The sequence below is a fragment of the Caretta caretta genome, chromosome 2 (assembly GCF_965140235.1).
Source record: "Caretta caretta isolate rCarCar2 chromosome 2, rCarCar1.hap1, whole genome shotgun sequence".
NCBI lineage: Eukaryota > Metazoa > Chordata > Testudines > Cheloniidae > Caretta > Caretta caretta.
In genome coordinates, this window is record NC_134207.1 from 215,761,746 (window position 1) to 215,776,859 (window position 15,114).

A 15,114-nucleotide genomic window follows, 5' to 3' on the forward strand; every position below is an offset into this window, starting at 1 on the left:
CTGCTGCTGGATCCCAGCCAGGAGGAGGCAGTGGCCAGAGGTGGCTACGCAAAGAGGAGGAGGTGTTCACTGGTGGCAGTGTGCTCCACCCTTGTTAGCTGTAAACAAGCTCTCCCCCATCACTCAGCCCTGGGACTGTACTTCTCAATCCACCCTTTCCACACCCCGTTACCCAGCCAACCAGCAGCCATCCCATGCACCCATCCGCCAACCATTCAGCTACCCCAGGAACATGCAGCACCCATCCATTTGCTCCAGCATCCACCACAGGTATCCCCAATACCAGCGCACCCAGCTGCCCTGGCACTTATCCCAGCCACACCTACTACCCATCCAGTAGTGGCTGCTGCAGTGTCAGTCAAGGAGGGGAACTGGAGAAGCAGATAAGTAGAGATTCAATTGAGGGAGCACAAAAGAGAAGAAGGGAATTGGGAGTGAAGAAATAGGGGGATTAAAATTGGGAGAGGAAAATAGAGGTGAATAGGGTGGGGGGAAGGATTGAAGGAAGGGGCGCTGAAATGGGAGACGCTAAACCACAATTCGTTCCTATGACCGAAGTTATTCAGAGGTCTCAAAAACTTGTTAGTTACATATTGGGGCATATTCAGTTAGATCTAAAGCAATTTTCCCAGACTACTTTTGCAATTGCTGGCACATCTGACCCATTCTGACACCAGCATTGCCCCTCTGCCATGTGGTGGAAGATGTCTTGGGCCTTGCAGGTTGACTTCCCAGGGCAGGTGGTCAGTGAAGCAGAATCTGGGTATATTCTAAGAGATGATTACCCCTGTAACAACATGTTCCCAAGGATAATAGACTTTACAGATGGGCTTACTTAGGTACAGAAGCATTTTAGGTTATTTTTAGAAGATTTTTATGGCTCTTGCTGAGCCCTGTATAGTCAGCTCATGTTAAATGAAGTATGAAGGAATCCTAGTGTTCAAAAATCCTGAGTTAGGCCTTCCAAAAGTCATGAGATTAGCTACAAATTCCTAAGGCCTTGTCTACACATACAGCGCTGCAGTGACACAGCTGGTCCGCGCTGCAGCAGCGCTCAGTGAGGATGCTCCCTACACCGATGGGAGAGCTTCTTGCGTCAGTGTAGGTACTCTACCTCCCTGAGAGGTGGAGGAAGTCCTCCCATTGAGATAGTGCTGTCTACACTGGGGGTTAGGTTGATATAACTGCGTCACTCAGGGGTGTGGATTTTCCACGCGGCTGAGTGATGTAGTTATACCGATATAAGTCTGTACCATACACAAAGCATAAGGTGTGTGGTTTGTTGTTTTTTTTTAAATAAAAATGATCAATTTTAGGTTCTTCGTACTTGTCTTCTGGTTTCTGAGCCTTTAGGTCACACTTTCTCTATGTTTTCAAACATTTGTCCCCCACCAGGAGGGCTAGAAACTTACTAATCCACCCAGGACACCACATCATCTATCCATGATCTTCTTTTTCTGCCTTGTATTCATATGGAAGGGAAAATTGATAGCAGTTCCCATAAACATGCATTGCCTGCTGAACCTCTTAAAATGTGCCCGTAAAGCAAATGTTTATTTTTTTAAGATCTCTGACTAGCCTATGCTAATCATCTCCAATTCTTTGTTGTTGATAACATGGTCTCTCCATTATATTTTTTTAGTTCTTTCATAGCCCCCTAATTCGAAGGATTGTAGTTTATTATTGATTGTTTTAATGTCCATGTTTCACAGCCGTAATTTAATACACACCAAATGTAAGTTTTTTAAAAGTCAGAATTTAGTCGTTAGATTTATGTCCCTTCTCATCAGCTGTTTGTTCCTCCAGAATGTCTCTTTCACTCTTGCAGTTCTGGTTCTGATTTGAGCAGCCAATCTTCCATCTTCTGTAATGATACTTCCTAAGTTGCAATCATTTCTCACTTACTGTATGGCTGTGTCATTCACTGGAATCTTGCATGTTTTCCCAGGATCCTGGCATACTATTAATTTTTTTGTCTTGTCCATATTCAACTCTAGAGCATTTTCTTTGCATATTCATATATAATCTCCACTAACTTCATCAGACCTTCTTCTGAATCAGCCAGTAGCACTGTCACTTGCATTGAGAATTGTAATTCACTCATTTTCCATTCATCTTTATACCTTCTTGTTTCTTCGATTAATTTAATCAAACATTCACTACAGATGTTGAATAAAGATGGTGACAGTATACAAACACATCTTACTCCTCTCTTGATCTCTACTAGATTTTCATTTTCATTGCCTATTATATTGCCTTCTGATTCCAATATAATTGGTTTATTACTTGGAGTTCATACCCACACATATAAGTATGTTGAATATAGTGGTAGGTGGTAGATTCCATCAGTGCTTTTTGGAAGTCAATAAAACAAAAGTATTCTGTCTTCCCCATTTCAGTTGATCTTTCTGATATGAGCTTCAGTTCAAAATGGTGTTCATCATACCCTTTCCATGTTTGAAGCCATATTGTTGTTCTCTTATTTCCTTATGAATCTATCTTCACATTTGGTCTTGAACAACTTGCAAAAGTATGTTAAAATATCTTGTGACAGTACACCAGGGGAGGGCAAACTACGGCCGCCAGATCCAGCCCATTAGGGCTTTCAATCTGGCCTGCAGGATTGCCAGCCACGTGGCATAGCAGAACTAAAGCAGGCTCCCTGGCCCAGTGCCACTCCCGGAAGCGGCTGGCACCACATCCTTGCGGCCCCTGGGGCAGTGGCAGGGGGCAGAGGGCTCTGTGCATGTCCCTCGCCTGCGGGCGCCGCCCCCCGCAGCTCCCATTGCCTGGGAATGGGGGACCGCAGCCAATGGGAGCTTCGGGGGTGGTACCCTCAGGTGAGGGCAGCACGCGGTGGACCCACCTGCCCCACCCCACTCCCAGGAGCCACTGCCAGACATGCTGGCCATATCTGGTAGTGGTGCGGGGCCAAGGCAGGCAGAGAGCCTGCCTTAGCCCCACTGTGCGCTGCTGCCACCCCAGAGCCACTCAAGATAAGCGGCACCAGGACGGAGCCCGCACCCTGAACCCCTCCTGCCCCCTGCCTTGAGTCCCACACCACACCCCTCCTGCACTCCAATGCCCTGCCCTGAGTCCCCTGCTGTACCCCTTACCCTTCCTGCACCCCAACCCCTTGCCCTGAGCCCCTTCCTGCACATCACACCTCCTGCCACACCCCAACCCCCTGCCCCAGTCCTACCTTCATGGCCCTGCATACAATTTCCCCACCCAGGTGTGGCCCTCAGGCCAAAAAGCTTGCCCACCCCTGCTGTACAGTTACATATGCGTTGTTTGCCATACCCCCTACCCCCATTGTTCAGTCTGAAGCACTGAAAGAGTGCACTCAGCACAAAAGCTAGCATGCATGTGGGGGGGGTATGTACATGCCTCTGCCATGGCATGGCCCCATGCAGATTGTGCAGTGTGGATGGGGGCAAGAGGTGTGTACCAGGTCCTGGGAATCAATAGTCCTCCAGGGCCACTACCACAGTGCATTGATCTCTTTGCTGCCTGACTCTTACCAAAGATATAACAGTCCCTGCCCTCTCAGCTACTTATGCTGAACATTTCAGATCAGTTTTCCCGTGAACGCTATTGATTTGCAGAGGTGATCATGGCTGATGTTTCAAGTGCTGCCACCTTGTCTCTGGAGCACACCTGGGTGCTGATCAATGTGTGGTCAGAGTACACTGTCCTCCACAACTTTGCCCAGAATGGCAGGAACGTACACCTGTACTGGGAGATTTTAAAGACGCTTGAGGAGGACTGCATTCACCAGACTCCGTCCCAGTGCCAGGAGCATATAAAGCACCTGAGGCTCCTGTACCGGAGAGTGAAGGACTCCAACAATTTGTTTGGGAAGGGACCTAGCACATGTCCATGCTATGATGGAATGGACAGGTGCTTTCCAGGGCTCCGCGTACAGTACCTGAATTGGCTCATGATCCCCTTCTTAACCCAGCCGGCCTCACTGTATGACAGGATATCAATGAGGGGCAGGGCAAGGAGGCAGCAGGGACCTCAGAGGAATTCCAAGGGGAAACCCTGGCAGACCCAGAGGAAGAGGAGCATGTGTTTCTGCACCTCTACCTAGCGGACCCAGTTGAAGAAGCTCCACTGAGGAGCCTGAGGAGGACCCCAAGCCACTGCAAGAATCAGAACCCAAGGCTGGTAAGTTATAATACAGCCCTGCCACGTGCCCCCCTAAACATTCCTCCATGCCCCCCTGGGGGGGCATGCCCAACAATTTGGGGACCACTGCTATAACAGATGACTAATGAGCAGTTATTGTATTCCTGTATCTGTGTGTTTCTCAGCCATCACTCTGGCTGCCATAGTCCCTGGGCTGTGAAAATTTCGGGGGAGAGGGAGGGTGGGAGTCAATAGGTTCTGAAAGGGACCAGTGGGGAAAGAACAGTTTTGTGACAGTGATGGTTGTGCAAAGACCCACCACCACCTCTTTCCCTCTAGACACTCTGTTTTTCTTGTGTGGGTGATATCAGGGAATGGCTTTATGGGCCACGTTAGGAGAGATAGGTGGGATTCCCCTGAAATAAATGTTGGAACAGAAACACCATACATAACCACATCATTCATTGAGAATCAAATCCCTTCTCCTCCTCTCTGGTACCATCCCAACCTCTTGAGTACTTTTCCCGTGTGTCCAGTGTCAGTGTTCATGAACTGACCCCTGTGGTGCATTAAGCTTTGGAGAATAAGTGAACAGTAATTCTTTCAGTGGGCAAAGTATTGGGATGGGTGTTTCATCAAAGGCTCCTGCACGGTTCAGAAACCCCATCCTTCGAAATCCCACTGTAATTTCACAGACTTCTATTATGGCAACCACTTGTGGGTAGATTACAATATTGATAGCATGGCAAACCTGTACAAACTCCACCCCGACAGTTGGCTTTCCAACCCTGATCTGATTCGCAATTGATGGATAGCTTTCAGGTGTTTCCAGCTTTCTAAGGGCAATAGCCACCCACTCCTGTACTGGTACGAGTTTCTGAAAACAAGTGGTCTGGTGCTGGAGGATTGGTGCAAGTTTCACGCGCAACTCCATGAAGGTCTGCTTCCTCATTCAGAAGTTCTGCACCACTCGTCGTCATTCCAGGCTTCCAGTTCTATGTAGTCCCACCACACCATGCTGGTTCTTTGGGATGAAAAGAAGTGGTCCCTCCATCTTCAGCATCTCAAATTTTTCTGGACTCATTCTGTACAGTATCCAGTGCTTGACCGCATGAACATTTGTCCCATAAGGTGTAGCAGGAGCAGCACCACATCATCATGGACTTGCTCCGTGTCTTCAATGCAGTTTGACAGAAGGGAAAGATGACTGGGAGCTGCTATCATCAAATGTGTGAAGGCTGAATATAGTAGCAGCAACACCAGCAAGATGGTTCCCAGAGTGTCTCCTGTGACACAAAGGACTGGGATACCATCCCTGAAATGGTAGTGCTACCATTGCATACGAAAAAGGGGCAGTATGGACACAGTCATGTGTTGTGAACAGTGTATACCCATGATCAGCACAGCAAATGTGGACACTTGGCATCAGTACGAGGTATGTGTACTAATGGTACATGGACAAGTACCCAGGAAAGTATGCCAGTTAAGATGCAGCCTTAAAGGGATGCAATACTTGGATGATTGTTCTGTAGCCTTTACAATACATAACGTTTTTGGATTTGGATACACAATGAGGTTGTAAAGTTTTCTGACAATTCTTCTGTCTCAGACACATTCTTTGTTACCTCTGACTGCACTTTCAAGCCTTCATCCCCTATGTTTTTTTACAATTCAGTCTGTATTCAAACACAACTTGCTGCTGTGATTTCTTCATCCATTATTGGTGGGCTTACTGGATTAATCTCTAGTTGAGGTTTATCACCATGTAGTTCCTTGATATATTCTTCCCATTTCTTGTTTTTATCTTTGGAGTCCGTCAAATACGGTATTGTCCATATTTGTCCTTAAGGATCACATTGGTCACCTTTTGTAATTGAAGACTCTCATCTTCTGATACATCTCTCTTTGTTCTCTTAATCCAATTGTTTTGTCTGGGTAAACTTCCCAGGGGCAGTGTCTTTTGCCATCAAGCACATTCACAGGCTGAGGATGATGTTACGGCCTTTAGATAAAGAGGCTAGCTATGATATAAGCAGGGAAACATGTAGAATAAGCAGTCTTGAACAATTTGATGACGGTACTAACAGGGAGTGGTGGGGCAAATGCTCCAAATATCCAAAGATGGCACTGTGACATGGCAAATGCAAGCCATCATTCAATAAGACTGTTGCCAAAATCCCTGCTGCCTTGTGGGCTATGCCTTTTGGCTAAAAACTAGAATCCCAAACCTCACCCATCCACCCCCACCCAAACTGACTGCACTTAATTATTGGGGCCCTTGTGCAGTATTAACCCCAAAGTTATATCAGATAACATGACTTACCATTTCTCAACTGCCACACAAATGACTGGCCCTCAGTGTGAACTCGTGCACTGCCTGGCCAGATGTGTGCAAATGGCAACTGCAGGGATCACTGCATGGACTGTCAGGGGATTGAATCAACACAGGAACCTAGCCAATATATGCAAAGTAATGGAAAGGCTAGATATTACCATAATGGGACTAAGTGAAGCGTTCTGGAGAGGTCTAGATTTTGTTGCAGGTCTTCTGAACGGCAAAGAATACATAGGTTTCAGAGTAACAGCCGTGTTAGTCTGTATTCGCAAAAAGAAAAGGAGTACTTGTGGCACCTTAGAGACTAACCAATTTATTTGAGCATAAGCTTTCGTGAGCTACAGCTCACTTCTTCGGATGCATACTGTGGAAAATACAGAAGATGTTTTTATACACACAAATCATGAAAAAATGGGTGTTTATCACTACAAAAGGTTTTCTCAGTAGGAGAGTGGGGTGGGGGGAGAGAAAACCTTTTGTAGTGATAAACACCCATTTTTTCATGATTTGTGTGTATAAAAACATCTTCTGTATTTTCCACAGTATGCATCCGAAGAAGTGAGCTGTAGCTCACGAAAGCTTATGCTCAAATAAATTGGTTAGTCTCTAAGGTGCCACAAGTACTCCTTTTCTTTTTAAAGAATACATAGTTATCAGTGCAGGTGGATGTCAAAGTAGGTAAGGAGTGGCAATTATAGTAGACAGGACTGTAACTGGAAGGATAGAACAAGTGAATATATCATCTGAATGTGCAATGATAATAGTGATACAAAGACTTCCAAAAGATATGATTATTCAAGTATATGCCTCAACAACTGCACATTCTGATGAGGATGTCAAAACATTCTATTTAAACATTGAAGTAATGGAAATCAATGGTGGAAAGAAAAATAGTCATCCTTATATGACTTGTATGGAACACAAAAGTAGGAGGGAAAAGAATATCTGTCACAGTTAGTTTATTTGCCCTTAGTGAAAGAAGCAATGGAAAAGAAAGATTCATAGACTCTTGGGAGAAACATGACCTCATTATCTGCAATAGTTATTTTGAATAAAAAGAAAATGCAAGGCCTACATGGGAATCACCAGGAGGGATGTATAAAAACCAGATTGATTTTATCACGATCAACCATAGGTATAGAAATAGTGTTAGGAAGGTTAAGATTATGCCAAATGCAGATTGTAGATCAGATCATAGATTGGTAGTGGTAAGAATGAATAATAAACAGAGATATACGGAAAGCCAAATGTTATCTAGCATGGAACCTTGAAGCTCTGAGGAATCAAGAAATACAGAGTGTGACAGGGTCGGGCCAGATGGCTACAGGAGAGTAATAGAAGGCAGATATATTAGCCCCAGATTAAGTAGGTCCCTTTTCCCTGGGTAAGGTAACAGGGAAGGTTCCAGAACAATCAGGAACCTTATGGAGACAATTAAGACAGGCAGGCTGATTAGAAGACCTGCAGCCAATCAAGAAGCTGCTAGAATCAATTAAGGCAGGCTAATCAGGGCACCTGGGTTTAAAAAGGAGTTCACTTCAGTTTGTGGTGCACATGTAAGGAGCTGGGAGCAAGAGGCGCTAGGAGCTGAGAGTAAGAACGCATACTGTTGGAGGACTGAGGAGTACAAGCATTATCAGACACCAGGAGGAAGGTCCTATGGTGAGGTTAAAGCAGGTGTTGGGAGGAGGCCATGGGGAAGTAGCCCAGGGAGTTGTAGCTGTCGCACAGCTGTTCCAGGAGGCACTCTAGACAGCTGCATTCCACAGGGCCCTGGGCTGGAACCCGGAGTAGAGGGCGGGCCCGGGTTCCCCCCAAACCTCCCAACTCCTGGTCAGACACAGAAGGAGTTGACCTGGACTGTGGGTTCACAAAAACGGCCAAACTGAGGGCTGCCGTGAAGCTCCAAGGTGAGCAAATCCTCCAATAAGCACAAGACCCACCAAGATAGAGGAGGAACTTTGTCACAAAAGTTACTACCAAGATGAAGTGTTGCAGATCATTAATAAAAACAAAGACCGAATGATTTGGGAATGTCTGAAACAAGCTATCAAAGAAGCTGCAGAGCAACATTAAGGGAAGATGTTAATAACTAAGAAAAACCCATGGATAACATATGAAATCATTGCTCTGATGGTTGAAAGAAAAAAAGTAAAACCACTGGAAAAAACCCTGAAGTTATAATAAAACGATAAAGAATAAATGCATATTAATAAAATCTGAATGAGAAATGCAAAGAAATTGAACAATTGGATAAAGAGAACAAAGTGAGATGTAAATGGATATATAGGTTGTATGAAGAATAGTCTCAATTACATTTTTTGTACTTCTCTAAACACTTGAAAAATAGTTTTCTGGACAATATACGGTCTGTACAGAATATATAATGATGTAGTATTTTATAATGTAGTATATTATTATTAATAATAATAATTAATAATCATACTTATTACAATAGAGCCTAAAGGGCAACCATAAATGGAACCCCATTGTGCTAGGCACTGTACAGACACAGAGTAGTAGACAGTCCCTGGCCCCAAAAATAGTATAATCTAATGAGACCAGACAGACACAAGATGGAGGAATCGGAGGTGGAACACACAAGGAGAGCAAATAGTATGTTGGCAGCAAATTGCATGTTAGTTCTACAATATTTTTGAAGACAAGCTAAATGGAAGGAAAAGGGAAGGAGTGGGAATGAGGGGGACAGGGAAGGTGTAGAGTGAAGCTGAGGTGAAGAGACTGTGAGACAGGGCAGGCTGGTGCAAACATCCAGTCAGCACCGGGCAGGGAAAATAAGAGAACATTCAACAGTTCTGAATGGAATGTCCAAAGGTAAAAAGGGTCCCTGGTTTAGCTGCTTTTGCTCCTGCTAGCTGGAGTATCTATCTGGCTTCTCTGAACTTTTCTCCAAGGCCACATGGTGCGCAGGAGGGGAGGCAGCAACCTGGTCCTCGTGCCACCCCTTTATAGTTCTTCCAAGAGATTGGTTAATCTACAGAGAGAATTAACTTTTAGAATTTTGAAAACTAGAAAAAGAGAATAAAACTGAAGCAAAGTGAGTTCCTAGAATACTGTATGTGAGTCAAATAATTCTGTCACTTGACAACAATTCTTAAATATTTTCCTATATTAAGTCCTGTACTGATCTAGTATATTCATATTTACACTATTCCAGATGGGGGAAAGATTCTTTATAGAAATATTCTAGTGAGGTACTGTGGTGATGATTATTAATGTTCTCTCTTTTCCCCACAGCTCCATAATAAATGTGCTTCACATCTAAAGCCTGAATGTGACTGTGGCCCTTTGAAGGACCATATTTTACCACCCACAGCAATCTGCCCAGTAGTATTGGTGAGTTCTTCATATGCTCTATTCTGATATAGCCTTGTGTCATAGACACTGGAACAACCTGAATGAATGTTTGACTGCTTTAGCTTTTTGTTAATTTGACAGCACTATATAAGCCCAAAACAGAACAGAACAGATAATTCTAGTTCATGACTTACAGACATGCTTTCCGCCCAATATATTGCATTTTCCTTCATGTGACAATGAACTTTCTGTGGGATTTGCTATAACTGAAGCTGACTCAGGTCTTATTACTTAGTCATGCTGTACTTACCAGAAATTGTATAGGCAGAACACTTCTACATTTTACATCTTTTATAGATCCAACTTCCCAGAATAATGAAGTTATTCTTATGGGCAGTTTTTGCTTCAGATGCACATTGTATATCTGCCGTGCTGAGGTCTCTCATCTCAGCCGGAGGTTACCTAGAATGATGACATTGGCCTTGCAGCAAGCTATGCATCAACATTATGGTGTATTTTATTCTGCAGGAGTGGACAGTAAATTTCGCTGTCCACAAAACAATTACTCAGTTCAATGAAAATAGAAATAGAAATGTACACTGTACATAGGTACGGCTGGAAAAGGCTGAGCAGTTTGTCATGTGAAAGAGACCTTCAAAATTAATGTCTGTATTAATACATTAAATTGGGTTTTTGTGTTTATGAAAGTCACAGCATCATCATGTTAATGGTAATAACAGATGTGGTATACTTGGACATTTCATTTTAAATACATTTCATAACAAAAAAGTAATGATTGAATTTGAGAAAATATACAGTAGTCAGAAAAATTAGGAAAAGTGGCTTTCTAAACTTTTTCTTAAAAATGTTTCTGCTTATTAAATATTCTGTAATGATTGGTAAATTATCTGTTTTCTCTTTTTGCCATTTGTTTGTTAATGCCTGAGTCTCACCCTGCACCTATGTAAATCAAGAATCACTCTATTGCAGACACTGGAGTTAAAGCTATGTCAAGCTGGTGTTAGTAATTTAAATTGCAAAATGGTAGTTTCCTAGATTATCTGTAATGATGTTTAGATTTCTGTGCCCAGCGGAGGGCAACAAAAATGGTTAGGGGACTGGAACCCATGATTTATGAGGAGAGGCTGAGGGAACTGGGATTGTTGAGTCTGCAGAAGAGAAGAATGAGGGCGGATTTGATAGCTGCTTTCAACTACCTGAAAGGGGGTTCCAAAGAGGATGGATCTAGACTGTTCTCAGTGGTAGCAGATGACAGAACAAGGAGTAATGGTCTCAAGTTGCAGTGGGGGGAGGTTTAGGTTTGATATTAGGCAAAACTCTTTCACTAAGAGGGTGGTGAAGTACTGGAATGGGTTACCCAGGGAGTTGGTGCTATCTCCTTCCTTTGAGGTTTTTAAGGTCAGGCTTGACAAAACCCTGGCTGGGATGATTTAGTTGGGGATTGGTCCTGCTTTGAGCAGGGGGTTGGACTAGATGACCTCTTGAGGTCCCTTCCAACCCTGATATTCTATGATTTTATGATCGTGTTTTGCTGACTGCAGATTATGCACGTTTTTTTGTAGAAAGATATTTTTCTTTTTGTTTTCTAAAACACCACTATTGCAAACTCAGCCTGAGATCTGAAAGCCAACTTGGATTTCCGATAATAATAAATAATACATACTACTTATGCATCCTCACCAATAATAAAACTTCTGCATGTGAAATTTTACCTTTGGTTACATTTGTGCAACTCAATTTTTCCATGTTCTTTTGCAAGTGCAAAGGAGGCAGACTTTTGTCCTGCAGTTGAAATTTAGTTAGCAGTTCTGTTGATATGTAAACCTAGTTCATCCTTGCATAGCTTTTTTTGAATCTGCAAATTTAAAAGGAGTAAAAGTACTGAGAAATATTTCTGACCTAGAGTAAACAGATCTGACTCAGACTACATACTGGTAAATTAATTTGGACAGTGCATTGCAGTACTGGCCATGTACATTGTCATGAGAAGGAGGTGGTTGCCTTTGATGCAGTGTGTTTCACTGAAACTTTGCTGCTCTACAATGCAGTGTGTTTGGTCATCCAGCTGATCCTTCCAAAAATGTGGAATAATACAGCACTATGTACACTCACATTACAGATTGAACATCGCTGACCTGGATAACAGGAATTCCTCCTGGATATGATTGATTACAGTGCATGTGGTGTTTGTCTTGGCAATTTTTAAAATTGGTTTCTCCCACTTCCTTTGTTGTGGAGATTGCTCTTGATGAATGTAATACTTCAGTGAATATGAAACCAGCTCTATCAATAACTGCAGCAAAGCAGTGAATACCTGCGTGCAGGAAGAACCATAGGGGCATCATCCTCTAAGTGTGCAGTAGTAAACATATTCATTTGTTCATCAGTAGAAATGTTGCATTTCAGAGACAGTACATTATGTACTAGGAATAGGGAGGATCTCTTATCTGATACCAAAGTAGTGTATCACTAATCACTAGAGAAAGCAGTTTTTTGCATTATTGCTTGTAAGTAGAAGTTTAGTGTGTCATAAAAAGAAAAAGCAAATAAACATCATAATAGGTTGCTGTTTGTTGAAGGCCATGCCCATGGAGATCATCCAATATCATCCATGACTTGGAGGTTTCATTTTCCTTGGCCTTCCTCCAGTGAACCCAGATTCTCCCTAGAGGTCTGGTGGTAAAGACCAAACAAACTGAAAACTCGTGCATCAAGTTCATATAAAGAAAATAGCCCCTCCCTCCTGGGTATTGGTATCTGGTAGTCAAAGTTCAAAGCGGACAGACAGTTTCTTTGTCTCTTGGAAAGACTGCCAGCAGGTCAGACTCTTCCACAATATGTCCTTTTTGAGGGAATGAGGCAGTTTGTATCCGGTCCCCTTTGCTACCATGTCTGTCTGGGAAGGCCTACAAATTCCAGAAGCCCTAGTGGCTGAGAAAGAGAGAAGCCTTGCATCACCCTCATTTCAAGGTAGCAGTATATTGGTCCCTAGAGAGAGTTAAACACCTGGGTTCTTGAACCTCAAACTGGCACTCCTGGAATATTCCTTCTCTCTTAGAGGTCATTCCCTTTACCCATGTGCCTTTTTAGCAATCGTACAGTTTTGTTATTGCCATTGACACTGTCCCACATGACACTGTCATAAGCAAACTAGGGAAATGTGGTCTTGATAAAATTACTACAGTATAAGGTAGGTGCATAACTGGTTGAAAGGTCCTATTCAAAGAATAGTTATCAGCAGTTTGCTGTCAAACTGGGAGATTGTATCTATTGGATTTCCACAGGGTGAGTCCTGGGTATGGCACTATTCAATATTTTCATTAGTGACTTGGATAATGGAGTGGAGCGTATGTTTATAAAATTGGTGGATAACAGCATCCGGGAGGGGGTAGAAAGCACTTTAAAGGACAAGATTAGCTTTCAAAATGACCTTGAAAATTGGAGAATTAGTCTGAAATGTACAAGATGAAATTCAGTAAAGACAAGTGCAAAGTACTTCACTTAGGAGCTAAAAATCAAATATACAACTACAAAATGGGGAAGAGGTGGTAGAGTCGAAAGGGGGCAAACTATCCAGATATGTTACATGGATTGAACATCACCAGCCTGCTGGAAGAGATGGAAACAGGCAGCAGCTAAGATGATAAAACTTCTAATAATTGATATTACAGTAAATAAAATCTTGCCCTGTGCTGTGTGAGCACCACTATATACAAGATTGACATGACATGTTAAACTCCTTATTTTAGGTCACTTGTGACTCTTTTCATCTACTGTCCTTTGGTCTTAAATTTCTTATGCTTGTTCTCAGCACAGAAATTAGGTGTTTGTGAAAGTTTGATATAAATCCATTTGCTGTTTGTGAATTACATCAGTATAAAATAACACTCTTTTGCATTCAAAATAATACAGTTTGCTTTTTTATTTTTTACATATTAGGAAATCAGCAAATCGGATCACAGATTTCACCCAGGCCATTTTACAAACTTTCCGTATGATGTATGTATGTTCATTAATGTGAATTATGTCCTTTGTAATACATCATAGCCCTCCATTTATTATTGCAAAAGGGGTTACAGTCTGTGGCCTCAACCCTGCAAGTTGCAATACATGGGCAGACCTCTGTACCTACATATAACCTCACTGATTTTGGAGGAGCTACCATCAAGCTGATGAGCCACTCGTGGAGAATACCTTTCAGAATCATGACCTGACTCTGGTATAACATTTACTTTATAGGTTCATAAAACCTCCAATTCTGAGTAACAGTAAAATGTTAAGATTGTTAAATATGTAAACAAACAAAAAAAGTACTTACTCCCAAAGAGAATGCAAGACTGTCACCTCTAACAGGTGACTCTAACAGACAGTTAAAGAAGCAGGGTTTGGGGACATATTAAATTCAAATCTCCCATCCAGACATGAAGTATCTTTCAAAATGTTAAAAACGAGGCCTACCAGAGTCTGTGTATACATTCAGTAGGCAAAACTTTCAGCTGAAAAATGTGGGAAACACACACTTTGGGGGAATTGCCACTGTGTATTCTTTAAAACAACTGTATAGATACACACAAACTTTGCATGCTTCCATATCATACAAAGATCCAGCACTTTGTACATGGCTCATCGGTAATTTTTACATGTTTTAATAAGACATATTTTGTCTACATTAAAATGGGCCATATTCACAGTTCCAGTTTATTGTACATATTGTATATTTTATGGTGAAGTTTCTTGCTTGACTTAAATGAGTTTAGTTATAAACTGTGCATGCAGATCTCAAGTGATAGTCTTTTAATAGATGTCAGATACACTTTATTGCTACCCTCTTTTATTTCAGTAACGTTTTAATTAATTCACACTGATTGAATAAATGTACATTGAGACTTGTTTCCTAATGAGGGCACATTTAGAGGAAAGGTTTTGCATCATTCTGATATCCTGTGGGTAATTATATTCTAATTATATGGTGGGGGGAAAAGTCTATAACTCAGTGCTGATATTGTTCATTGGACCCAATTAATTACATGCACATAATGAAAGTTCATGATAAAGTTGACTGGCAGTGAGTTTAAAAGTCTTTAACTCAATTGAATCCTAGCCTAGCATGAGTATAGAATTAGACTATAACCAGGTTAGAAATGGAGTATTAGTATGGGATGAGTGAATCTCCAAGAAGAAAGAAAAGCTGCCCTCTCTTTGCAGTATGGCTTGTTATACGAAGCGAAAAAGGAGTAAGGCTGCCTGACATCTTGGCTTCTCCCTTTTGGTGCCTTCTCTCTCTTTGTTTCATTTTTTCAGTGCAC

The 15,114-nt window shown here is 42.3% G+C and overlaps 1 protein-coding gene across 10 annotated transcripts in view; it reads left to right on the forward strand.

Annotated features, from left to right (window-relative positions):
• The window catches only part of DGKB (diacylglycerol kinase beta), a 521,988-nt gene that overhangs the window by 197,344 nt on the left and 309,530 nt on the right, over positions 1–15,114 (forward strand). For all 10 annotated transcript variants that reach the window (XM_048838274.2, XM_048838272.2, XM_075125825.1 and 7 more), the window contains one exon: positions 9,728–9,826. In XM_048838274.2, the coding sequence (XP_048694231.2) occupies positions 9,728–9,826 (99 nt within the window). The remainder of the gene's footprint in view (positions 1–9,727; positions 9,827–15,114) is intronic.